The sequence below is a fragment of the Eptesicus fuscus genome, chromosome 1 (assembly GCF_027574615.1).
Source record: "Eptesicus fuscus isolate TK198812 chromosome 1, DD_ASM_mEF_20220401, whole genome shotgun sequence".
Classification (NCBI taxonomy): domain Eukaryota; kingdom Metazoa; phylum Chordata; class Mammalia; order Chiroptera; family Vespertilionidae; genus Eptesicus; species Eptesicus fuscus.
Window position 1 is genome coordinate 89,869,048 of NC_072473.1, and position 26,822 is coordinate 89,895,869.

Below are 26,822 nucleotides of genomic sequence, written 5' to 3' on the forward strand. Positions count from 1 at the left end.
GTTGGTGTTGGTGGGGTCTGCCACTGCAAGTTTCCAATTCTCACCGCTCTCTAAGGAGGTGGCCTCCGAGAAGGAGGACCAATTGAGTAAGAAAAACGCCGTGGGAGGGGAGAGGATCCAGGCTAGCCAGAAAACCGCTCTCCCTCCTTCCACAGGGGTGCGACTCCTCCCCAGCGGAGCACACAATAGGCGGCCGCTCCACGTTGTTTTCAAAATCCATGCCGCCTGCGCCCCGGAGCTTGAGGGGTGGGAAGGACGCAAAGGTCCCCAGCCCTTCGCGGGCACTGCAGCCTCTGGGGCGGCAAAGGAACTCTGGAGTAGCGCACGCCCCACACTAGGAGACATTTTATTAACCGCCTTCTCCACTCTTCCCCCGCCCCAATACCACCACCACACGCGCAAAAAAGCAGCAGCCAGACCTCCCCTCCCGGATGCGGCCGCACCATCAACAGCGTCTGCGGGCGGAGCCCGAGCGGTTGCCACTTCCCCCCACTTCCCTCGTGACCTCGGCGCCCCCCCCCTTCAGGTCTTTCCCCCCCCCCACCATCCACACACCCTTTCTCCCAGACACGCCCTCCTCCTAGGGCAGGTCGCGCGTAGGGCTCGATTTCTCTAGGGGAGGGAGTGGCCGCTGCTGCCGAGGGGCTGGACGGCGAGAGAGTGCGGGAGGGAAGGAGGGGGCGGGGGGAGGAGCCGCGGGAGGGAGGGAGGGGCGGCGGGCGCCGCGCTGCTATGTGGCCGGCCGGCTTGCGGGTAAACAGGGAGCAGCAGTGGCCTCGGCCGGCCCGGCCCGGGGCATTGAGCACACCCGCGGAGACCTGCACCCGTGGCCATGGCCGAAGTGCGCAAATTCACCAAGCGGCTCAGCAAGCCCGGCACGGCGGCTGAGCTTCGGCAGAGCGTGTCGGAGGCCGTACGCGGCTCTGTGGTGCTGGTGAGTGGCCGGGGCACGGGGCGTCTGGGGGGGGGGGGGGGGGGACGCGCTTCGGGCCGGTGCGATGGCGTGGTTTCCGCGTGCCGGGGCTGGGACCCAGAAGGCGCTCCGGGCGGCTCCCCCTGCTCCCGCGCTCTCCGCCTCTGGTTCTGTAAGTTTGCGCACCGGCCGCCGCTGGCCAGGGTTGGAGTCACGGGCGCCCGCTGACAGCTCCGCGGCTGCAGTGCGCGGCGAGGGCGTGTGCCCGGCTGGACTCTGGCGGGCCATCGGGGGCTCGGAACCTGGGTCCGGGCCCGGGGTGTGAGCTGGGGAGCGGACCCCTCGCTGTCCTAGCCCCGCCACAAAGAACCGGGAATCAGGCGCTACGAGATCCCGATTCCCGCCAGCCGGCACCTGAGGCAGCCTAGGCTGTAGGATGCGTTTAAGGGTTTGCACTTAACACAGTAGCGCGCCGCGCGCGCGCGCGCGCGCGCACACACACACACACACACACACACACACACAGCGTGAATACAAAAAAAAAAAAAAAAAAAGAACCCCACCCAAAACGCCCCGAGCGTCCCAGCTCTGGCGGGCGACGAGAACAGAGGAAGCAGAGCGACTTCCTCCTGCTACTGGGGAGAAAGAGGGTGGTGTGATGGGTGTTGAAGGGGTGCTTTTGCCGCTGCAGCCGTAGAGAGTGGGGATTGGAAACAACGGGGTTCCAGGGCTGGTGGGCGCGGGTCGGCCGCTTCGGGGCGAGGTGTCCCCTGGGACCCAGGAGATGGGGGGCTGTGAGGGTTTGGGGGAAGATGGGGAGCTTAACAGCTTTTCCTTGTAATTTTTCAGTTCTGGTGTGGAGAAGCTGGGGTAAGAGCCCCACCGCTTAGGCCTGGGGGGATGGGGATTTGAAAGCGCGCTGATCCCCTGGGAACCTCCTATCACATCCTCAGCCTCATCCGGATTGTCTGACTCTGGAGAAAGATCAAGGGTGCTAACTGGCACTTGCTGCTCCTCCTGTTTTCTAGACACTCGTTGCTAATTTCCTGGACTGGGGAGCAAGCCCTAAATAAGCAATCAGACTGGTTAACGAGCGTTTTTGTTACTTTGGCTTTGTTTGTTTGTTGTTCTATTTCCTCTCCACTCTCTCTACCTTACAGCGTATCATATGCTGTATTTAAATTTCATCATTTAAGAGTGGGCTCTTTTTGTTAAAACAACTTATCATCGAAAGGGAACTTCACAGCTTTTCCTTGTAATTTTTCTGTTGATCTTGTAGAATCAGCGATAAAACCAACATTAAAGGGAGGCCAGGGGGCTGATCTCAACAGTGGAGAAAGTTGACATTAGTGGGAGTTCTGGAGGAGGATCAAAGGTAAAATATGTACCTTTGAGATAATGATCTGATCCCTAATAGCTACAACTGTGCAAAGCCAAGTGACTTTAAAGAAATCTCTCTATCTGGCCGAACCCTTGGAAGTTTAATCCTGCTGTTTAGCAGAGCAAAACCCAGATCTTTAATGTTTTTTAAATGGACTTGGCTTATTGTATGTCTCACTGATTTTAGAATGAGGTCCCGTTGGGTCAGATTAGAACCTAGATTGTCATCAGCCAGTTAAGAGAGGAAGGCAAGCTGTGTTCAGGGCATTTCTACCAGGGCTCTCCCGTAATTGTTAACAAGTGATTCAATCTGTCTAGTACAAGAAATGCTTTCCTAAATTCAGGAAGAAAGAAAACCTTGCTTGAGCAGGGGTGGCTGGCTTAGCACATCACGTGAAGGGAGCCTGTGAAGTGGACACATGGTCTCAAGAGAATAAATGGGACTCAGCAAACCTCCACTGGGATTTGACCAGCATTTGACCTGCCACCCTCAGCAGCAAAAAGTTAACCTTAGCATTCTTGCTCAGATTTTTAAAAGAGTTTTGTGTAGCACAGGTGCAGTTGGCTCTTCTTAACCATTGACTCTGTGGCAAAGCTGGAAAAACTCTTAGTGGGAGGAGAGTCTTCTGGAGACAGTGCCTGCGTAGCTTATTGGAACGGAGGCCATAGATTTTTACCAGGCAAGGCACAGGAATAATATTTATTACTACTCTGGTGTGTGATCCACATTGAGATTTGGGCGGTGGGGGAGAACAGATTCTATGAATCTCAATCAACCAATATCTATCGAACCTCTACTGTGTGCAAGACACAATGCCTGATGCCCTATAATTATAAGTGAACGTGGATGAATTTTTCTCCGTTTATTTTTATTAGTTCCAACTGGGGTTGGATCTTTCTGTGTGCATGTGTTTGTCAAAAGAACACCCAGAATATGCATACAAGTCAATTTTAGGTTATTCATAACAACTTAGTGAATGCAGTTTTCAAGCAATTCAGTCAGTTAAGAAATAAGGAAATGGTCTTAAATAGAGTGTACTCCCCTAAATGGCTCTCTTTCCTGGCCCCTGCTTTTCTGACAAAGAGCTGGTAACTAAAGTTAGCAAAGTCACGGTGGCTGGAGAGCCAGTGGACCACAGTGCAGCTGTCTCCATAACTTCTGATTCTTTTCCGATATAAGCCCTAAAGTGTTTATTAGGGATATCTGAAGTTGGACGTACACTTGCTACTGTAAACCCATGGCACTCCTGTTATTAGGACTTCAGTATGGAGTCATTCTCACAGCAGTTCAAGCTTTCCTCTGGTGTATTTCTCTAGAACTTTGAAAACCCACCAAGCTGAACAAATATACAGTGCTTCCTGTTTAGGTGGTGTTTTATTTATTTTTTTTTTTATTTTTTTTACAATCATACCCTTGTAGGTATGTTGCTAACATCATCCCGTTTTGCTCACTGTTTGAAAAATTCAGAAGGCATGGGCTATATATAGCATGTAGTCATGTATTCAGACCTTCATTCAGTTATTAGTACTTCCACGAATCTATTAGCTGTATAATGAAGTACACAGAGAGACACTGTTTCATTGCTGCATTTTCCTATAAGTTTAGCATTTTTATGAAGGCCAGTTTTAACCTAGGGAAATGGGTAATTACAGAATTGAACATTGGCAGAGATTTCTCAAGGGAGGCTTGGGAAGAATATTATAACTTGAGAATGTATGTGATTAACTGAGAAGTGTTTACATATATACATGTTTTCAATGCAGACTTTTTAACGCTGTTTTTGTTATCATTCAGGATATAGCTATTTGTATCTGGGGAACAAAGGCATTTGATAAACCTGTTGTATTCTGGCTCCTTAAGAGAAGTCATTGTGCCTGGGAAAGTTACCTACTGGGTGTTTAAATACTGTTTGTTTGCTTGCTGCTGCTGAATTTACCCTCAATTCTTTGTGTGCCAGAGGATCAGGAAAGAGTTGCTAGGTATTACGGGTTGTAGCCCCTTGAGGCAGGGTAATGCGTGCAATATCCCCTGGCTAGCATCAGCCAGATGTCATATAATAACTCCAGTAGAGCAAAGCTCCCGCAAAGCTGAGAATGGCTGAAAAGATTCTGCAGCTGCTGACTCCCCCCACCTGGCACACACTACCTTTGCATGGAATGTTTGTTAGGTTGGAATTTAGGGAAGGCCTGAAAAGGACTTAGGGAGCTCCTCTGCTCCATCATCCCCAGGGGAATTTGCTGAAAGTACTTAATATAGGACAAAACAACTGACACTTGGGGAATAAAGCCAGTTTCAGTGGGCCTCTTGGCCACGCGTTACCAATTCAGAGACTTAGCCTGGACCTGAATGAACTGAGAGTCAGGAAAGTTACCCTCACTGTTGGCTCCTAAATATGGCTCCTCACCACGTCTGTGGGCTTTTCCAGGTTAGGAGAGCCTGGGGCAAGTCACTCCTGGAGGATCTTTCCAAAAGCTCTGGGCAGAGTTTACTGTGAAACCAGAGAGGCCTCCTCGCTCAACCCTCTTTGAAGCAATAAATGGTAGAATTTGCTTTTTAAGATGAACATGTTAAATTCTCCAGATTGATTCTTTTTCTATTCTAATCTTCAGTAAGCCTTCTTTTGAAATGTTTATTGTTTCATTACATAATGCATGTGTGTTGTAGAAGAGTTAGAAAACCAGAAAAGAATAACCATCAGCATCTCATCACTCAGGGAACTCAATATTCTAACATATGTATACATGTCTGTCTCCTCTGTGTATGTGTATGAAAAAATGGATTGGATAAGTATATAATATAAACTTTAAAATACTTTTTTTTTTCACTTACCAATATCTTCTAAATATTTCTTTTTTTTAAAAAAAATATTTTATTATTTTTTTACAGAGAGGAAGGGAGAGGGATAGAGAGTTAGAAACATCGATGAGAGAGAAACATCGACCAGCTGCCTCCTGCACACTCCCCACTGGGGATGTGCCCACAACCAAGGTACATGCCCTTGACCGGAATCGAACCTGGGACCCTTGAGTTCTCAGGCCGATGCTCTATCCACTGAGCCAAACTGGTTAGGGCTGAATATTTCTTTACACCAATAAACATAGCTCTACATAATCATGTTTAATGACTGCAAAACTTCTACTATGGGTGTACAATAGGTAATCATCCTTTATTGTTTGGTATTTTGATAATTCCTAATTTTGTGGGATTATAAACCTGAGCTGTCCAGTACAGTAACTACTAGCCACATTTAAATTTAAATTAATTTAAAAAATAAAAATTCACTCCTAAATTGTATTTGCCACAGTTCAAGTGCTCAGTTGCCACATGCATGTGGCTAGTGGCCACCACGTAGGATGGCACAGACAGAGAACATTCCCATCATTATAGAAAGTTCCTTTGGACAGCACTGGTATAAACATTAATTGATTGAACGTCTTTGAGCAGGCATTGTCAAACTTATTAGATTGTCCCTTTCAAATAAACTTCTAGCATTGGCATTGCTTGTGCAGACATTAGACACATTTTTAGTGTTAAAAATTCCTCTAAACACGCTCTTAAATTGCTCTACAGTAAGTTGTTGCTATTTACTCTTTTCACCACCAGAATGAATATGTGTTCATTTCCCCTCTCCCAAGGCAACACTGGTTATCAATATTTTTTAATCTGTGTAATCTGATAGGAGATAAGTGGTACATAACAGTTCTAATTTGCATTTCTTTGAGAACTCTTGAACAGTTTTTTGTATGTTGATTAGCCATTTGTATTTCTCATTTTGAGGATTTGAATCTTACAGGCTTATTTCCTTGTTTGTAATTCTTGCAAAAAACGGTCTCCACCCCCAAGATTCTGTTTGGTTTGGGGTGGGACCAGGCATCTGTGTTTTTAAAAACTGGTGAGTCTGATGTGCACAGAAATGGTGTTGTGGCCCATTGCCCACTCAAGGCAGGAATGTCCCTTATGTGCATCCCTGACAGAATTATTGTTTGGCTTCTCCTTAAACACTCCCTGCCTTTTAGAGGGCTATGTTAGAAAAGGTTCTTGAGCTGCAACTTAGTCTGAAGTTCCATCATGGGCTAGGCCTAGCTCTGCTGTTTGCAACTACGCAGAATATATTTGCTTCCTCTTTTACATGACAACCCTTTAAATATTTGGAGGCAGCCACCATGTCATATTTATTTATTTATTTTTTAAAATTCACCCGAGGATATTTTTTCTATTGGTTTTTTTTTTTTTTTAGAGAGAGTGGGAGGGAGGAAGAGAGGGGGAGAGAGAGACACATCAAATGGCTCTCTCTCACTGGTATCCCAACTGGGACCAACAGGGGCCTGGGGCCATCCTGGGCTGGGGATTGAACCTGCAACCAAGGTTCAGGTTCAATCCCTTGGCTGAGACTCGAACCCAAGACCTGCTGGTCAGCAGGCCAGTTCTCTAACCACTGAGCAAACTGGCTAAGGCTACCATGTCATTTGTAAATTCACTCTTTAAAAAGCCAAAGAGCCTTCATTTATTTCCTTTATTCCACACATTACTTGGTTTCAAGATTCTTTACCATCCTGGTCATCCTGTTTGGGTTCTTTTCCAAGGTCTCAGTGTCCTACTTAAAACGTGGGAGAAAGAACACAGGCCCAAGAGTCAGATCTGGGCTTGAATCTGACCTGTCACTTGCTTGCATTATGAACTGAAGCAAATAACCAGATCTCATTTTCCTCATCTGTGAAATGGGGATATATAGGTGTACTACCTATGGAGTTCTTGTGAGGATTAATGTATGGAAAGTGTCTGATGTATAAGTAAAGCATAAAGGTTAAAAAAAAGATCTGATGGGGGAGAAATGTATTCTGGAAGGGGGGAAGGGGACAATATTTCCTACGCATTCTAGATATGAGTCATGAAGTCAGAAACTGTGTATCCATCTCTGTTCCCAGTGCCTCACTCACTCCCACCCCCTGCCTGGAATGCAGTAGGTACTCAGTGGAAAATGCACTGGCAACAATATGTAAGATGGACCGGATGTTGGGTGTCTGGAGGCCAGGTAACTAGTTAAAATATGTAGTTCCAGAGAGAGATATAACAAAGGCTTTAACTGAGGTAGTGAGAATGGAGATAAGGGGAAAAGTGTAAGAGGTATTTCAGTGATAAAATCAACAGGATTTGGTAACTCTTGAAGGGGGAGTAAGAGGAGGAGGAAGAAGTGGGAGGAAGAGAGAGGGAAGGGAGGAGGTGGAGTCAAGATGACTTTGAGGTTTCTCAGCTTTGGTGAACTGGAGGAAAAGCATGTTTGGTGCTAGGGGAAGGGAAAAGAAAGTGAGCCACCTCAACTTGAGAGTGTTGTCAGCACAAAGCCAGGTTTCATCTAAGCAAGGTGGTGGAGAGAACATTCCAGGCTGAGCAGTGTAGCGATGTGTTTGGCCAAAGGCCAAGGTTCCTAAGGGCAGAGAAATGTTCCAAGTGGGATCAGGAAGGGGAGGAAGAGCCAGGGCTGAGGACAGAGATGAGATTGTGAGATTAGCTGAGTGAAGAGGTTTGCACCATTGCGGGTGGTTAGGGAAATGGGAGGCAGGCAGGGTGTGTAGGCTAGCCCCATATTTCCAGTAAGATCAGTGATGGTAAATTAGGTCACACTCCTGGGGCAGCTCCGCCAACAGGGTTTGAGCAATGTTGATGAGGGGCTGACTAGTCTCTTCCCCCAGGTACCTGAAAAAGCTGAATAGGATGTTTCCTGAGCTCAGGGGACTCGAAGGCTAAGAAGGGAGATTAGATGCATGCAAAGAACAGAGAAGATAGAAAGAAGCACAGTAGGAGGCTAGTGGTTCTGTCTTCTACTTTGTTACAACATCTCTGCCACTGCCCTTCAAGCTCTTTTATTGTGATCCTTAATATTTTTCTGTGTTCAGTAGGCCTTTGCTAAGGAACAGTGTTAATCTCTATGGCATTTCCCACATTTATTTGACTACAGTGGCCTTTTTAAAAATGGGAATGGGCCCTAACCGCTTTGGCTCAGTAGATAGAACATCCGCCCTCGGACTGAAAGGTCCCGGGTTCTGGTCAAGGGCATGTACCTTCCTTGGGGGCTCGATCCCCAGTAGGAGGTGTGCAGGAGGCAGATGATGATGCTTCTCTCTCATCAGTGTTTCTAATTCTATTCCTATCCCTTCCTCTCTGTAAAATCAATAAAATATACTTTTTAAAATGGGAATAGGCCCGGCCAGTGTGGTTTGGTGGTTGAGCATCGACCTATGAACCAGGAGGTCACGGTTGGATTCTGGTCTGGGCACATGCCGGGGTTGAGGGCTCGATCCCCTGTAGGGGGCATGCAGGAGGCAGCCGGCCAATGATTCTCTCTCATCACTGATGTTTCTATCTCTCCCTCTCCCTTCCTCTCTGAAATCAATAAAAATATATATTTTAAAAAGAATAAAATAAAAATGGTAATGGGGAAAGTAAATGGTAGGTCTAACACTCTGAGAAATTCACATATAGTGTACGTGTGTAAGTCACCTTGGCATTTCTTTACTTGACCTCCGTGGACTGTACAAAGTGCGTATTTACTACCTTCTCAAATCCCCAGGAGTTTGTTGGAATTAAGAGGACTCATTTGTTCACGTACCTGGTTTTGCTGTCTTCTGAGATACAGAATTGTCAGTAAGGCATATTGAAAAATTAGTTAAAAAAAAACACAACCAACAAACAAAACAAAACAAAACCAGAAGGTAAGGCCAGAAACCACAGGAGGAAAAAGCAGCTAGAGCAGTTTCTTTTTTTCTGTAAATGCTAACGGTAATTTTATGATACATATTTCTCTCGGATTTATCTCTTGTTTTCCGTTAGCATTTGTCAGGAGTGCAGAGGGGTTCCTGGGTAACATTGGCCTGCAGTTTATATCAACCTAGAGCCAGATGCCTTGTTGTTTCTTGCAGGTCCCCAACCTGGAGACTCCCAGAGCATTAAGCTGGGCAAAGGGACAGTCTTATTTGGCTGGAATTTGCCTGGAAGCTTGTGCTTGTCAGAGCAGAGGGGTTCAGAGTGGGCTCTGGAAGCACACAGCCCAGGTTCAAAGTTCAACTTAGGTATTTACTGGCTTTTGACCTGGGGTCAGTTATATTCCTGTACCTTGATAACTCTCTTGTGGGAGTTGTTGCATGTGAAGCACTTAGAGCAGGACTTGACACATGGAAAGCACTGGAATGACTATTGGCTCTCATTATCATTCCCAGGCTTTATGGTGGGCAAGAGAAGTATTTTGTGTGTTATAAGCCAACAGACAAAAGTAAGCTGGCAGAAGGGAAACAGGTATCCTTGCTTTTAAATTTTATTTCCTTGTTCCAAATCATGCCCAAAAGGGTGAGCTACATGGCTGAGCCAGGCATCATACTTTTCCTGGAGAAAGAAGCTTGCGGACCCCTCCATCTCCATTACGTTCTTGGTAATAACAATTTCCTGTCAGACTTGGTCATATTGAAGAGCCCAGGGCATGTGACTAGGACTCTGGGTCTTTGGCAGTTCTTGCATTTAGACTAGTCCGCTGTGGGAAGGCTGCTCCTCTACTAGCGAGAAACAACACCCAGTCCTGTGCCCAGGGAGAAGGTCCTCCAGTCTGGGGAACTTGTGTGAATGACCTCTGGCAGAAGCAGTCACCTTTGTGACAGTCTATTCAGTGTGGTTTAAGCAGAGGGTGGCTAGAGGAGAGTTAGGCTCTGTATGGGAAAATGGAACTTCAATGCTCTTTCCTTTCCTTCTCAATTTTATTGACATCTCTTTCACTCATTCGTCTTTACTTTCAAAAATCAAGTGAATATTGAAATTCAAATGCCTTTTTAGAGCTCTATTTTGGAAATAGGTATTTTTAGTGAAAACCTTTAAGGTCTCATAAGAAATCAATGTACTTTTATATTTGGCTATTCTGGTTTTGTGGTAGCAGGATAAGTTCTCTTAGGGATAGCGTGGACAGGTTTCCAGCATAGTCAGTAAATGCAGAAAGTATGCCAGCTGTTCCAGTGACATGTAGTTTACCCATTGTCTCTGTGTACAACCTCACACGATCACGCCTAAATTTGCTATTAATGATTTCCTGCAATTCTTCTCCACCTTATTTTTATTACCCATTGAGTTTATTGCTCACAGGAAGCTGTATTTTTGCCTTTCCTGACAGCGTATGTCAGATTGTGTATGTTTAAGCTGCTTTGTAACGTTTGAAGATATTCTGGTACTTCAGCTTTCCCATCATGTTGCTTTCCCTGATGACTGAAACATTTTACTGGGTGAGATTTAACTAAGAAGTCAAGTGTTTTTCCAAGCCCCTGGGACAGAGCATCTTTATTTGAAGTGTTTCAGTGAAATGTGTCAGGAGACTGGGGATGCCTTTGTAGGAAATGTTTTTTTTCCTTTAAATATGTTTTATTGATTTTTAGAGAGAGAAGAAAGGAGAGGGATAGAGAGATAGAAACATTGCTGAGAGAGAAACATCATCGATCAGCTGCTTCCTGCATGCCCTGCCACTGGGGATCGAGCCTGAAACCTGGCTATTTGTCCTGACCAGGAATCGAACCAGTGACCTCCTGGCTCATGGGCCTATGCTCAACCACTGAGCCACATCAGCCGGGCAGAAATATTTTTAAGATGATGGCAAGAGCTTGTATTTTTATAGCCCCCAACTTAGGAAGAGTTAAAAATGCTGTTATGTTTGTGGTCTTGCATGTTCTTACAGGTCACGATTAAATACATACTGCATTATTGTCACCTCTCTTCTCTAAGTGGGGAAACAGAGGCATGGTTTCAAGTGAGGCAGGCTGTAGGTCATCCATATTTACTAAATGCCAGAACGGGTAATGAACTCCAGGTGTCTTGGTTCCTTTGAAGTAATTAGGTAAAGTAGTACTAGCTCCTGAACCAGATTCCACAGCAAGTCAGGTGGAGGAAGCTCTTTTTTTTAAAAAAATACATTTTATTTATTTTTTACAGAGAGGAAGAGAGAGGGATAGAGAGTTAGAAACATCGATCAGCTGCCTCTTGCACACCCCCTACTGGGGATGTGCCCGCAACCAAGGTACATGCCCTTGACCGGAATCGAACCTGGGACTCTTGAGTCCGCAGGCCAACGCTCTATCCACTGAGCCAAACCAGTTTCTGCAGGAAGCTCTTTTTATATGGCTTTCGTGATTGTCTCTTTCTATTGGGAAATAGTGTTTATTTCTGAACAAGCTTAGGTCTTTTAGTGGGAAAGTAGGTGAGGCCAAAAAAAAAAAAAAAGGAGGGGTGGGGTTGTTATTGAGAAATGTGGGTATGATCAGTATAGATTTGTCCTTGCCAAAATAAGCCTAAGGATTTTGAGAACTGTTTGCAATTAGCGTTCTTCCTTTCTTTGCTATTTGAATAACTGTATGGAAAAAAGGCTACAGATACTGGCCCTGCAGAGGTCCCTGGGATCATTTTCATGGAATTGTTTTTATGATTTTTTTTCAAGTGGGTTAGTGCTATCCAAAAATAACAACATATATATTTTTCTCCATGCCTTTTATGTTAGTTTAGTCTTCCCACTTGAGAAACTGCCAGCTTTATGCCTTACAGGACCTGTTGTCAGTGTCCATGGTGGGAAGGGAAAAGTGCTGTTGGCATAACCAATTTATTTTCATAGGTTACCAAGTTCCTAATGCTTTGCGGCATTAAATGGTTTCCCAGAGATCTGCAGGAGGGAATACCACCTTCCAAGGTGCCTAATTTACCACCAAGAAATAATAAGTTCATCAGGGCTCTGAATCAACTATTGCAAATATTGAACAAAATCGTTATTTAAAAGCTCACAGGGGCCAATAGGGCTCCTTCTGCCCAGCAAAGTGTTTACACCATGCTCTATTGCTTGTGGGGCAAAGAATGCTCTATCTGCTAACCTGCCCCTGAGGGATAACTGCTCCTTCACTACTAGTGACCAAAATGACTGCTTGCAGAGGAACTTGGCCTCTGTCTGCCCCTTTCAAACAAAATGGTCTGGCAGAATTCTCACCGGAAGAGCCAGAGGAGAATTCCATAAGAGGCTTGCTTCAGTAATTGAAGCCCAGCTCCATCTCCCTGCCTTCTTCCCTCCTATCTCTGCACATAGCGGGAGCTACTCTGATGTCCAGAGCTGGCTCAGCACTGCACCAGGTCCAGAGACCAGCCAGGGTCTATGCAGGAGACATCAGAGGGCTCTCACATTCAGAGCCCAGACTCTGGGCCTCAAGTCCTATAGGCCACTGGTTCTGTTCTGTCTTTAAAATCTATTTCCAGTCACTGGGTTTTATCTTCTTCCTTGTCCCCTTGTGTCACCATCCCAGTCACCGTGTCCTTATCTTGAGCCCCTACCCTGTATCGAACCCTATGCCTTGGTTTTGCAGCCAGTTGCCCAGTTCTTCTAGGAGTGTGGTCTGTTCTTGTTGCTGGTCTTGAGCAGAGCTGTCCTGTCCTCACTATAACCTTATAATTGCTTGAGGTCAGCATGGTGGGATGGGGGACTGAAGAGGTGTCTGCTTAGAGAACTCAGAGGAGACAAAGTGTCCGAGATGATGAGTTCTAGCCAATGGCACTGCTGAGGGTTGGACTAGGTCAGTGGTCGGCAAACTCATTAGTCAACAGAGCCAAATATCAACAGTACAACGATTGAAATTTCTTTTGAGAGCCAAATTTTTTCAACTTAAACTTCTTCTAATGCCACTTCTTCAAAATAGACTCGCCCAGGCCGTGGTATTTTGTGGAAGAGCCACACTCAAGGGGCCCAAGAGCCGCATGTGGCTCGTGAGCCTCAGTTTGCCGACCACAGGACTAGGTGCATGGCCTATTAGTAACCTGTGGCTGCTGTAACAAATTGTCACAAACTTAGTGTTTCAAAACAACCCAACTTTATTATCTCACAGTGCTGGAGGTCAGAAGTCCGAAGTGGGTTTCACTGGGCTAACACCAAGGTGTCTGCAAGGCCTCACTCCCTCCAGAAGCTCTAGGGGACAATCTGTTTGTTCCCTTGCCTTTTCCAGCTTCCAGAGGCTGCCTGCACTCCTTGGCTCATAGTCCCTTCCTCTACCTTCAAGCCAGCAGTGGCTGGTCCAGTCCTCTTCACATTGCATCATACTGACACTGCTGCTGCCATCACATCTCCTTCTCTGATTCTGACTCTTCTGCCTCTCCCTCACTTGGAAGGACCCTTATGATTACATTGGTCCCATCTGGATAATCCTTGATAATCTCCCCATCTCAAATTTCTTAACTCAGTCATATCTGCCAAGTTCCCTTTGCCATGTAATATAACATAGTCACAGGTTCCAGGGATTAAGATATCTTTGGGAAACCATTATTCTGCCTACTCCTCAGGCATTGCTGTAGGTTGAGGAATGGCAGAATCCTGGGATCAGGTGGGTTCCAAACGTGAATACTGACATGGTGGGGGAGGGATGGGGATCCAATAGACTGGCAAATTTAGCCAGATGCAGAAGCCTTCACGGAATAACAAGGGTGCATAATCACTTTTGAGAATTTTGGCTGAAAGAAAGCGATACAGGTTTGCAATCTGCAGTTTCAATTTGGATTAAAAAAAATTCTTCATAATTAAAAATTTTTATCCCACACAAACTCCCTCAGTCTATAGTTCTTGTAAGTGGGCACTGCTTTCAGACTTGAGGTGTTTCAGGATACAAGCTGGCCAGACACTTAGCAGGCACTTAGCCAGGTCAGGCCTATGGAATTTTCCAGCCTCAGTTAAAGAATAGAGTAAAGAGGTGTGTGTGTGTGTGCGTGTGTGTTTAAAAGAAAGGTATGGTTTTACATCACAGAATATTTCTTTGGCTCATAAGCCCCAAGACATCGCTCATGCGTCCCGTGTGAGAGGCACTTCAACCATCCTGAAGGTCAAATTAGACTGTACTTGGCCCTCCTGCATTCCCAAGGTAACTGCAGGACCCTTTCTCAGAAATGGGTTTCTAAAACACATGATTAGAAGCAGAGAGGACTGGAAAATCTCATATTCCTTCTGGCTTCATGATTTCAATTGAGATAGAAATTGAAACTTCCTCTCTTCACCAAATCCAGTCACTGCCATTTTAGAGTCAGGCACCACAAAAGCTTCCTGGCTGATCGCATTTTCACCAGCCCTCCTTACACTGGTTAGTAAAATATCCATGTCCATGATGAGCTGATGGCAGAGAGCCTTATTGCCTCAAAAAAGTACTCTATCAGATGTGGATTGCATTTTCTATTTTTACATCAATTCTAATTGACCATGGCTATATTTCTCAGAGGCCTAGCCTAGCCTTTTTTTTTTTTTTTTTTAAGACCCTTGGATAACTGACCTGGCTGTGACGGACTGAAAATCATTATGTAAAAAGTTAGGAAACCCCAACATTTTATTTCAAAACTAGAGGCCTGATGCATGAAATTTGTACAAGGGGCTTGGCCCTTGCAGCCGTGGCTTCGTCTGGAAGGTCGTTCGGCTGTCTGGTCTAATTAGCATATTATGCTTTTATTATTATAGATATGTATAAAATATACATTAACTGCTCACTTTCTCCTGTCCATTATCCCTTTTTTCTACCTCAATAGGAAAACAGTTTCAATTCTCTTTATAAGTCAAAAAATTCAGATGTTTTCACTATAATTATCTTAAAATTTTTTCTATGTATTTATATACTACTAATCTCTACTATTTCCAAAACATGAAAGGGTATTTATTAATTGTAGTCCTATTTAAGTCTTCTTTAGAAACTGGTGTTCATTTTCTTCAAATTATAGACCCTTTAACCTGACTTATTATATTTTATTTCGTATTCTTTTACTGATTTACTACTTTTCTGTTGGAGATTTTTGCTTTTTAATTTTTTATTTATTGAGAGAGAGAGAGAGAGAGAGAGAGAGAGAGAGAGAGAGACATGGATTTGTTGTCCCATTTACTTATGCATTCATTGGTTGATGTGCCCTGACCAGGGATTGAACCAGCAACCTTGATGGATAGGGATGATGCTCTAACCAACTGAGCTACTGGGTCAGGGCAAGGGAATTTTTGCTTTGTTACTGGTTCTCATCTGACCTTCATGGCTTATGGGGGGTTATATATGCATTCAGTCAATGAGCTTTGTGACAGATTTGATGACTTAGAACTTGAACATCTGGGGCTGTGGTGTATACCAGAAGGAACTAGAAATAGAAAGCAAGTGTGTTGTTAGAGAGTGAGCTAAAGAGAGAGAAAGGCATGCTGAGCTGTGGGAGAGAGCCTTAGCCGAAGCAAAAGATACTCTTTGGTTCATGCTCAAATCCCAAGGGAAATGCTTTTAGAACTGTTGCTTGAATTGAAAAGAAGCACAGAATCTATTTCCACTGATTTCTTTTTAATGGATTAAATCCACTTAGGGCAGGATTGCAGAGGGGGTCGGGGAAGGGAAGGCAAGACAAGGACTTAATTTGAGGAAACTAAAAGATAAAAAACGTTAAGACGGAAGGAAGAGGTTTTTTCCCCCCATTGCAATAGATCAAAAGACCAGAGATTAAAATATTAACAATATTTAATGAGGGTAGCAGTATATTTTTAGATTCAGACAGGAAGAAATCAACCCTTTAGAAATTCTACTAGGTAAATGGAACTGTTAGGACAAGGGTCTCAAGGTCTGGGCATTTCTAAATGTTATTTCTTGCTAAACATTAAAATATAGAATAGCGCCCTGGCCGGTTTGGCTCAGTGGATAGAGTGTCGGCCTGCGAACTGAAAGGTCCCAGGTTCGATTCCGGTCAAGGGCACATGCCCGGGTTGTGGGCTCCATCCCCAGTGGGGGGCTTGCGGGAGGCAGCCGATCAATGATTCTCTCTCATCATTGATGTTTCTATCTCTCTCTTCCTCTTCCTTCCTCTCTGAAATCAATAAAAATATATTTTAAAAAATACAGCATAGCATAGTATTTTGTAGATGCAGTTGTAAACAGATGAACTGACAGGAATACAAAGGGATGAAGTAGTGAACTGCAAAGAATAAATCAACACATAATTGACCAAATAGCATATATAAGCAATGGCTAAGCCTTCCTTTAGGAAGGCAGAACTTTAGGTAAGAATTCCTTGTCTCTTTTCCTTGCTGCAAGTAAAATAACACTACCTTGCAACAACCACCTCTTGTTTTGAATAGAATGTCCCAAGCAGCGAACCCCTAAGGGGTGACTAGACACTTATTCAGGGGATAGAGACAGTGCACACTGTCAACTTGCATAATTCAAGACCCTAAAACAGTTAAGGAACATAGAGAATACTTGTATGTATTTCCCCACTGATTATGATAGTTGGAACTCAATTCTCCAATTTAGATGAAGGACAGAGACTTGTAACCACCAGAAACCTATAAAGGACAGATTTCTTTTGAGGATTCTAGGGTGGGGGGACTCATGTGCCAGGTTGGCCTACCCTCACTTCCTTTTATCCTCAAGTAGCAGGGGGCTACAGCTCACAATTATTACCAGACCCATATTTCTCAAGGCAGCAAACCCTGCTAGACAGGAAAGGGAGCATTGAAGGGTGTCCCTCTGAGCCCTTGAGATTTCCTCTGAGAGTGGCCCTCACTGGGACTGGCTTCCTCTTACTATATCCTCTCCCTACCAAGTTGCTTTTTTCCTCTTTCCACCTTCTACTATCCCCTACTGTTATCCCTTCATTCTGATTTTCCTCAACTGCTGCTCCTACTGTTCACCTCTCTACACTGTCACTCACCTTCCAAGATAATCTGTATAACTGGCTCCCTGGTCCAACTCCACTGCCATAAGCTCTCGCATAGCCAGCCCCTTTGCTTTCCCTTCCACCATGCTCATTCCATTGTGGACACATTTCCATTCCCCCCTTCTCTTCTTTTTCTCACCTTTTCCTTCCCTTTCTCCTCAGTGTTTGCTCAAAAAGTGTTCTCCAAGGGACAGGACTATTACTGTGTTTATTTTTCTTTAGCCAAAGATGGAAAATTCCAAAGGCCTGAGCAAGTGATGGCTGGTTGCCTTTTCTGGAAATTCAATGACCTGGATGGTAAGGGAATGTTGTGGAGCTACACATCTGGCAAGGTTATTCCCTAAAATGTCCTGGCTTTGGATTTAGTTCTAACTAAAAGAAGTGGAGGTTCTGTTCTGTGAAATTATGGCGTAAGAATGAAGAGTTTAAGGAATGATATAATTACAACTACAGAGCCCAGTTTATGTCACTTTGTGTGTTTTTTTCTGCTCGATTTAATTGGGAAAAAGAAGGGCCTTTGGCTTAGTAGAGCTTTCAAAAGTAAAACCTTCCAAGTAAGAGACAGATGAAGTTCCAGTGGCCCAACTGAATGGAGGATTTTGCTTTGTTTGGGTAATTATTTGCCAGAAGCCATGCCCAGGTCAGAGCAACCAAGTACATTTCAGAGTTGGTCTGTCTTCTGCAGGGGGCGGGGGGGCGGGGAGTTTGTGTCTGTGTGTGTGGGGGGGTCGGAGGGCAGGAGCATCTTCCCAGTTGACACCAGGTGGAATTGAGTAGGTCTGTTTCACTACTATACCCCCCTTCCCTAGAGAAATAATTTAGGCAGGATTTGTTCACATATCCCCAGGGTTTTGTTTGTTTGTTTGTTTGTTTGTGTGTGTGTGTGCGCGGCGTGTGTTTGGTGTTTTGTTTTGTTTTGTGTTTTGACAAATCAGGGTGGACCATTTTAACAGTAAGCAGATATGTTATTGTCTTTCTAGCTAGTAACTGACCATCATTCTGTTGCCTCTCAAGAGAGGATGAGGGAAAATACCCACATTCCTAAACCCATCAGGAAGGCCCTGTCCACTTTTGAATTCTCTTCCATCACATTCCTTCCTGTATTCTAGCCATGCCATGGCTGTGGATAAAAAGGGGCCACATGCTAAACCTGACAAGCTCTGGGAAGGACTGTGAGGCAGCCTTACAAACTCAGAGACCTAAAGTAACCACATAAGGATGGTCTGAAAGTAAACCTTTCAAGCTAAATGCAGGTCATGGTGGGTAGTCATGTCCTAGGCTAGAATCTTCTTTGACCAAAGTCAATCTTTATCTTAGCTGATCCTGTCTATTGTCTTTTGCATCTAAGATAACATACCTTTGGAATGTCAAGGTAACTTCCCTTTTTTGACCCCAACAACCACACCAGAACAGAGACCACCACAAATCCCCTCATTGTTATAGTTATCAAATGTTAATTGCTGACTGTTAATTATCCTGTACCCATCTATGTAAAAGATGTATATGCCTATCATTTACTTTTTATCCAATTCCAGAGGCCCCCCCCCCCCGCTTTTTGCCTACCTAATCTATCACCAGTGAATTTCTTGTAACTCTTTTTATTGTAATCTATAATAATAAAAGCTTAATATGGTAATTAGACCAGACAGCCAAATGACCTTCCGGATATCCTTCCAGATGACCTTCCAGACGAAGCTGGGGCTGCAAGGGCCAAGCCCCTTGCACGAATTTCGTGCATCAGGCCTCCTGTGCATAAAATAAGGTGCAAAACTGCCATTCTCTGGGGCATTATCTTAATCCGTTGAGATTTTGTTTCCCAGTAATTGTCGACAGTTTGACTCAAGTAAACTCACAAAAATTCTCCACAGGTTTGAATGTTTCTTACATTCATACTGCCCATTGCTGCTGCCCAAATGCACTATACATTTTCTTACCTCCATGCCTTTGCGCATGCTGACCCCTCTTCCTAGAATGCCCTTTCAACCCCTTCCCTGCTAAAGGGAATCCTGTTCCTCCTGCAGGGCTTAGGTGAAACCTCTCCCTCCCCTCCAATTTGGAGCACATTGCTCCTGTAGGATTGTAGCCTCTTTCTAGTTGTATTGGTTTCCTGTGGCTGCTGTAACAAATGGTCACAAACTGGGTGGCCTAAAATAACACATTTATTCCCTTCTAGAAATCCGAAATCAGTATCACTGGGCCACACTTCATCTGGAAAGTTTAGGGAAGGATCCATTTTTGCCTCTCCCAGCTCCCTTAGCTGCCAGCATTCCTTGGCTTGTGGCTGCATTACTCCAGTCTGCCTCTATGGTCAAATTGTCTTCTCTTCAGTTGTGTGAAATCTCCCTCTTTCTTATAGAGACATTTGTGATTGCATTTGGGACTCACCCAGATCATCCAGGATGATGTCCTTATCTGAAGACCCTTGACTCAGTCACCTGTGTAAAGACCCTTTTGCTATAAGGGAAGAGGATTGATTTCATTCTGCCTCACAACTAAGGAGCTGGCAGGAGAGTGGAAGGAGCTAATGCTTAGTCCCAGGGCCAGAAGGACCCAGCGATTCCCCTGACAATCTCTGTTACCTTGGACAGGCTGTTTAACTTTGTGGAACCTCCTGTGCTCATTTGTGCAGTGGAAATGGTATCGACCTAAATGAACCTTACAAAGTTGTTTACAATAGTTGAACTAACAAAAACCAACAACAAACATATACTCAAACTTAGACAATCTAAATGTACAAAAGTGAGGGGCTGGGCAAATATACATCCAAACACCAGAAAGCCATGCAGTCATTAAAATGCCATCTATAGCCCTGGCCAGTGTGGCTTAATTGGTTGGAGTATTGTCCTATACACCGAAAAGCTGGCGGGTTTGATTCCCAATCAGGGCACATACCCAGGTTGTGGGTTTGATCCCTAGTTGGGGCATATGTGAATGTTTTGCTCTCACATTGAGGTTTCTCTCTCTTTTCCCTTCATCTCTCTCTAAAAATCAATAAAAAAATCTTTAAAAATAAAATTAAAATGCCATCTATATTTATTATTGACGAGAAAATTTAGGTTATGAAAGCATGCGAGCTATGATCATATTTTGCTAAAATAATGTATATGTGATATATGTGAATTTAGTTACTTAATCACACTGTGCCTCAGTTTCCTCATCTGTAAAATGGAAATAATGATAATACTGACCTCACAAGGTTGCTATAAGGATTGAGTAAAATAATACAGAAAGGCACTTAGAATAATGACTAGAACATGAGGAAGCAATGAATAAATATTAACTATTTTTATTGTTACAAAGAAAACATTCTCAAAAAGTGTGCCTACCAGTATGTCTACACTGTATGTGTGCGTGTATAATATTAACACATATTTCTGGGTGGTGGGGCTATGAGTAAGTTTTATTCTTGCTTTATATTTTCTGTTTTTAAAATGTTTATTGGGAGTGGGGGTGGGGGTTAGGTGAAGGGGGCCTAACATCTGGTGATGTAAGATGATTTGACTTTGAGTGGTAGGCATACTGCAATATACATATCTTGTATCATAGAAACCTACACCAGAAACCTATATGATCATATTAGCCAATGTCACCCCAATAAATGTGATAAAAATGTTTACTCATTTATTTTACATTGAACATGTACTTTTTAAATTCTTTATTGTTGAAAGTATTACATATGTCCCCCTTTTCCCCCATTGTCCTCTCCCAGCATGCCCCTGTCCTCCAGCCCAGGCCTTCACCCCCCCCTATTTTCTATGTCCATTGGTTATGCTTATATGCATGTGGGCGGGGGAACGGTAAGAGGTCAACTAATGACCATGTATTTTTATAATAGAAAAATGAACATTTCAAATAAGTTTTATACTTTTCAGTTTGCTATATTTCTATGACATACAGTATCTATATGGTAATTAGCATGGTGCTATTATTATTAACATAATTTCTCCTATAGTCCTGCAGGTCCTTGACCATCAGTTTGTACATCTCACATTATCTTTCTGTTAAACCAATAAAGTTAGGATGGTCTAGAAATTTGATTTCAATTCCCATTTGCTTTTCATTCCTATCTGCTTAAATATTCCCCAAATTTTGATCACTATGCGTTCTTTATAAATTGAAGTTTCAGAGAGTACATGTATATCTATATACACTCACACACATGCTGTATATGCCTGTATGTCTCCATATAGCTATGTAATTAATGTTTCATATTACCTTTATAATTTTTGAAAAGCAGAAATGCCTACCCTGAATTTCCTGAAATGTAAAGTTGCTCTCATCTTTCTTGCATGTAAAATGTGTCTTACGTTCTTGCTACTATAGTCATCCTCTGCTGCCGTTAACAATATTAATCACTAGACGAGCTTAAATTTCAAGTGTAAAGCTAATTAATAGATGATATGCGCTGATATGGTTGCAACTTTCCTGATTTTGAATATGCTGTATCTTTTTCTTTTATTTAAAAATAATCTTAAGATTTGTGTGGATTTAAAAACAAATGCATGGGAAAATTACTGATGAATTGGCTTTGAAATGGAAGGTCTTGCCTCTGACATTTAAGATAATTAGATTCTGGTGCACTTCTTGGTAAGCTGGGTCTCTTTTTCTGTTTCTGCTGTGCCTTTTCCCCCATCAGCATGCCCATCTTTGAGTTTGTTTTTTGTTGCTTCTATTCATCTGTCTCTCTGCACTACATTTCTCACTCTTTTTCTTTCCAATCCCCACCCTGATCATAACATAAAACTGATATATAAAAATGGATTTGTTGTATTAAATTGAGTTTTCCTCTTGATAACTTAAGTAGGGGGATGGAGGCATGAAGAAGCAGAGCACAGGGGATTTTTAAGGCAGTGAAAATACTCTGTATGAGACTCTAATGGTGATACACGTCCTTATATATTTGTCCGAACCCATCGAATGTACAACACCAAGAGTGAATCCTAATTTGAACTATGGACTTGGGTGATTATGATGTGTTTATGTAGGTTCATCGATTGTAACAAATATACCACCAGTCTGATGTGAGATGCTGATAATATGAGAGGCTGTGCTTCTTTGTGGGTAGGAGGTACATGGGAACTGAACTCTTTGTAATTTCTGCTCAGCTTTGCTGTGAACTGTTAAAAAAAATAAAGCCTATTTTTAAAAAGTAAGAAGCATGAAATATTTTGTTTTCTTTTTTGTAAAAAATAAAACTTAAATGTAGTTCTTTTGTTCTTATGTGAAACTAATTTTTCTGCCTGTCGATGGTCCTAATTATTTCCCCCCCATCCCTGATAGATTGGAAGGATGCATTTCCAGTTCTCTTGCCAACTTGTTTGGCATAATTATGAAGACTAACAAATGTGTATTGAGTACTTTGAAGGCTTTGATGAAAAGTGCTAGGTAAAAGTAAAGCAATTTTATTGTTAGAATGGGGGAGTGAGTCAGGAATTTTAAGGTGGACTCCTCACTGTTTGACTCTGGAAGCAGTGCAAAGCACAGTGAACAGGTACCTGCTAATCAAACTCAGGCTTTGGTACAGCTGTGCTTGCTAAATGATACCCATGTACAAATTCAGTATACATTAGGGGAATCTGATTTTTGAATAAACTTGATTGGAATCTATTGGCAATGCTAATGATCCTTTATAATGCAAATGGACACCCACTAATTTATATCTTTTGTAAGGTGGGAGTTAATGCTTTAGGTTTTTTTCAACTCCTGTGCCATTTAAAATCCAATTGTTGTGGGGGCGGAGAGAGGAGAATCTCTGGGGAAGGTGCATTAACTCCTTCAAATCTGAGGAAGCCATTTAGTCAATGATTTTTTCTGGGAACTAAATAATACCCTTGTCACCTGAAAGATTTAAAATAGCCTTTGTAAGTGGCTCCACAGTCTCTGAAAGAACATGACTCATTCCTTCTTTGTAATCTGAAAGAAATCCAAGTGTCAAAAGACACTGGGAAATTGCCTTAAGTTAATACTTCTAAACACAAATATAAGAGGTTTGAAATATTAGGAAACCATTATGATATGGGTTGAAAGTTGATGGGTGGAGTCAGTATAGTAGGATGTGGCTGAAAGGGCAAGGATGAATTGGCAACCTTTCTATAGTAATCCTTGGGGAAAATCTTGCTGGCAGATTTAAGGGTCTTGAACTCTGGCTGTACTCTGTGTACCACAGGTTGTCTTATTCTTTGCTCAGGAGCTCCCCACCCTGCATTTCTGACTGTCCCATGCTTACGCAGGGCCCCATAATGTTTGTTCTGCCAACTCTACTTCGGGTTACTGACTCCCTCAATCAGCTTTTGGATCCATCTTCTGCACATGACCAGTGAAAGGAAATTAAGTGTATTAGAATGCCTTCCATTAGTGCTAGGAGATAGACTTATTCCTGTACCTCGTAAAACTCATGTTCTTGACAATATAAAATAGGGCTGTGGAGGGTGAGGTTCTCCAAGTTTGGGTAAGCCTTTGCCTTTCATTGACCTCAGTGGATGCCACTTAATGGAAAAATATGATCAGGGTTCACCCTATGGAATCATTGTTTAATATTGTATATGACTCATTGGAACTAGTGTGTTAGAAAATAACTTCCAGATGTGTAGCAGCAACTTTTCCAAATAAACTCTGGAAAACCGGGTTACTTTATTTTTATGATCTTAGTGCCAGAATCGAATCTTCTCATGTATGGTTAGCCAACATGTATTTGAAGTTCTCAGTAGTATGATCCTTGTTCACTTACTTTTAAATGGATACCCACATAAGTGGGTGGGGCTGCCTTCAGCCTGCTTCCTTATCCCATATTAACTTCTGCCCTCTCCACACCTCCCATCTTCTCACAGCGATGAATGGCCTGGAAGCCTTACCTACTACTAGGCTCAGGCCCGGGCCTCATTCTTTATCATTATCAGCAAACATATTTTGAGCATTCCTGTGTGAAAGCACCTTGCTAGGTACTGTGAAGGATGTCTGAACTTCCTAGTTGGAGAGCAGCAGAAGTAGGGGTAATTCAGCAGTGACTGAGAATGTGAGCTCTGCTCTGGTGTCAGCATGTGAGTTGAAATGTCACTTTCTGGTTGTTCAATATTGGGAGAGTCACTTAATCTTTCTAAATCCCAGTTTATTTGCATATAAAATGGAAGTGATGGTGATAGTAATACCTACTTCATTTCATAAGGTAAGTGTGAGGCCTAAATGAGATAATCTATGGTAAACACTTGGCATCAGCTCAGTTACTGTTAGTTATTATTATTCATCTAATTTGCCACCATGTGTAGTTTGTGTGTGTGGTTGTGTTTGTGTGTGAAAGGAGACCATGAAACAAGAGTTTGTTGACTGACATCCTCAAAGAAGCAACCGCAGGGTTTAATTTTTGGGGATTCTCTTTAAATCGATTTCATTTCAGCAGAGAATTCACTGGCTTCTTCTGTTCAATGAATTGGGCCCTATTAAAAGAGGTAATGTGTTGTCATCTCCTTGGAGGCATCAGATGACAGATCTTACAGATCACCCAATAGTCAAATATTCTGAAGTAGCACAGCCTGAGCCTGGAGCCCTTACCAAAGCCACACCTGCTTTAACAAGGTGTTTTTGGTAAATAAAATCTTATGTTTTACATCCTATTGATTTTTTTCACAAATTCTAATCACATTGTATTTGAGCAGTTTTTCTATTGAATCAATAAATGTGTATCTATACTAGAATATGATGAAAACATTTCTAGAACGTGAGAACTGCATCAGAAAAGGAAAAGATCGTAACCATTACTGTTCAATAGAAATGTATGTCTCTATTCTTTTTGAAGAGTTAAAAATGGTTAGGAATTTGTGAAACTGATATAGAAACTACTGAAGTAGTTGAAAGCATGCACACCAGAGTTAAACAGCCCTGGTTTGAATCCTGACCGTATTAGTTTTCTGTTTCTGTGGCAAATTGCCACACACTTAGCAGCTTAAAATAACACTTCTCATTTCAGTTTCTCTGGATCAGAAGTATGGGCAGCGCTCAGCTGGAGTCTACTCAGGGTTTCACAGGTGTTGGCAGGACTGTGTTCTCATGTGGAGGCTCAGGGGCCTTTCCCAGTCCTTCAGGTTGGCACAATTCAGTTCCTTGTGGTTGTAGGGCTGACTGGTCCGTTACCTTGCTGGCTCTGAGCTGGGGATAGTTGCCAACTCCTAGAGGACACCCTTAGGTCCTAGCCATGTGGGGCTTTCTTAACATGCCCGTCTGCTTCTTTAAAGCCAACAGGTGAATCTCTCTCTCCAGGAAGGGCTAGTTCCTCTTCTAGGGACACCTGATTAGGCCAGGCTCAGGATAATCTCCCCTTTGATGATATCAGAGGCAATTTATTAGCAACATAATCAGAGGGGTAGTGACATCTCATAATATTCATAGGTCTTACACTGAAGTGGAGGGGATCATCCAGGGCCAGTAGAGTGGGGATCATCAAGTGGCCACTATCCCTTGAGAGTTCCAGGGCCATCCCTAGAAGAAAGTGAGTATGTATTGCTTCTTATTGAAATTGATTATACTTCAGAAATACTTGGAAAGTAAATTCCCACGTGATAGTTAGTTGTTGAGAAGCCCTGTCTTCCTGTTGGGAGTGGAAGGGGGCGGGGAGAAGAGAGCAAAAAGACAAAGGGTGGAGAAACAAAAAAGGCAATGCTTCCAATTTACAAATGGAGGGAATCACTTGGAGAATTTGATTCTTAGTATGGTACTGACCTTGGGTGTCACTTTTCACAGTAATGACATAAACATTCCATTCAGTAATAACAAGTCTGCATGTTTATCTTCCCTGTGAGAAGTTGGAAGTTTTGGAAGTTTGTGTGTAATCAAGACCCAGCCAGAGAAGGGGTAGCTTTTGAAACCTCTGCCTGGCCGGTCTCATTCCCTGGCCATTTCTGATGCTGCTCTTGGTTGAGGGCCATTCCACATAAAAAGCAGGAAGATGGTGGCCACAAAGAAGACAAAAAAGTTGCTTGAGTATCAACTCTGGGCTCCACTTGTTATGAAAAGTGGAAAGTATGTGCTGGGAAACAGGCAAGAGTCTGAAAATGACCAGACAAGCAAAGTGAAACTGGACAGCCTCACCAACAACTGCCAGTCTTGTGGAAATAGAGTACTATACCATGTTGGCCAAGACTGGTGTCCATCACTACAGTGGCAATAATATTGAATTGGGCACAGCATATGGAAAATACTACAGAGTGTGCACACTGGCTCTCACTGACCCAGGTGATTTCTTATATCATTAGAAGCATGCCAGAACATACTGGTGAAAATTAAGTCACGCAAAAAAATTTTTAATAAAACTGTCCAGAGCTTGTTTTTAAAAAAAGAAAAAAATGAACGTCTACTGGGTGGGACTGAGGAACCTTAAAAGTCTACAGGATCCCTGCCCCCACTGGGCTCACCTACCACACCCAGCATGAGTTCCCTTTCTGTGACTCTCACTAGCACACGAGTGTCCTGCAGCATTAGATGTCTAGGGAGAAGTCAAGTTGGGGGGAGGAGTTATGAGTTATTACCTCATTGAGAAGACCTCAGTTCTTCCTTTGGCCATAAAAGGAAGTCTAAAAAGAGGTATAAGGATTCTCTTCCACATCTATACGTTAAGCTTTCTGCCTGCTCCCTAAAGATTTTACCTGTATCTTCATTTAAAAAAATAGAATTGATTAAAATTTTTTGTGTAGTAGAGGTCACTGTCAAGAGAATGAGAAGGCAGAATGGGAGAAAATATTTGCAAAGCATATATCTGATAAAGGATTAATAACCAAACAACTTCATTTAAAATTGGGCAAAGAACTTGAAGAGACATTTCTCCAAAGAAGA

At 43.1% G+C, this 26,822-nt stretch overlaps 1 protein-coding gene and 1 pseudogene across 1 annotated transcript in view; both read left to right on the forward strand.

Annotated features, from left to right (window-relative positions):
* Positions 1 to 721: 721 nt before the first annotated feature.
* DOCK11 (dedicator of cytokinesis 11) overlaps positions 722 to 26,822 on the forward strand; it is a 203,221-nt gene continuing 177,120 nt past the window's right edge. The window contains exon 1 of the mRNA XM_008156829.2: positions 722 to 934. Within this exon, the coding sequence (XP_008155051.2) occupies positions 833 to 934 (102 nt within the window). The 5' untranslated portion in view covers positions 722 to 832. The remainder of the gene's footprint in view (positions 935 to 26,822) is intronic.
* On the forward strand, positions 25,939 to 26,276 carry LOC103299983 (60S ribosomal protein L30-like; annotated as a pseudogene).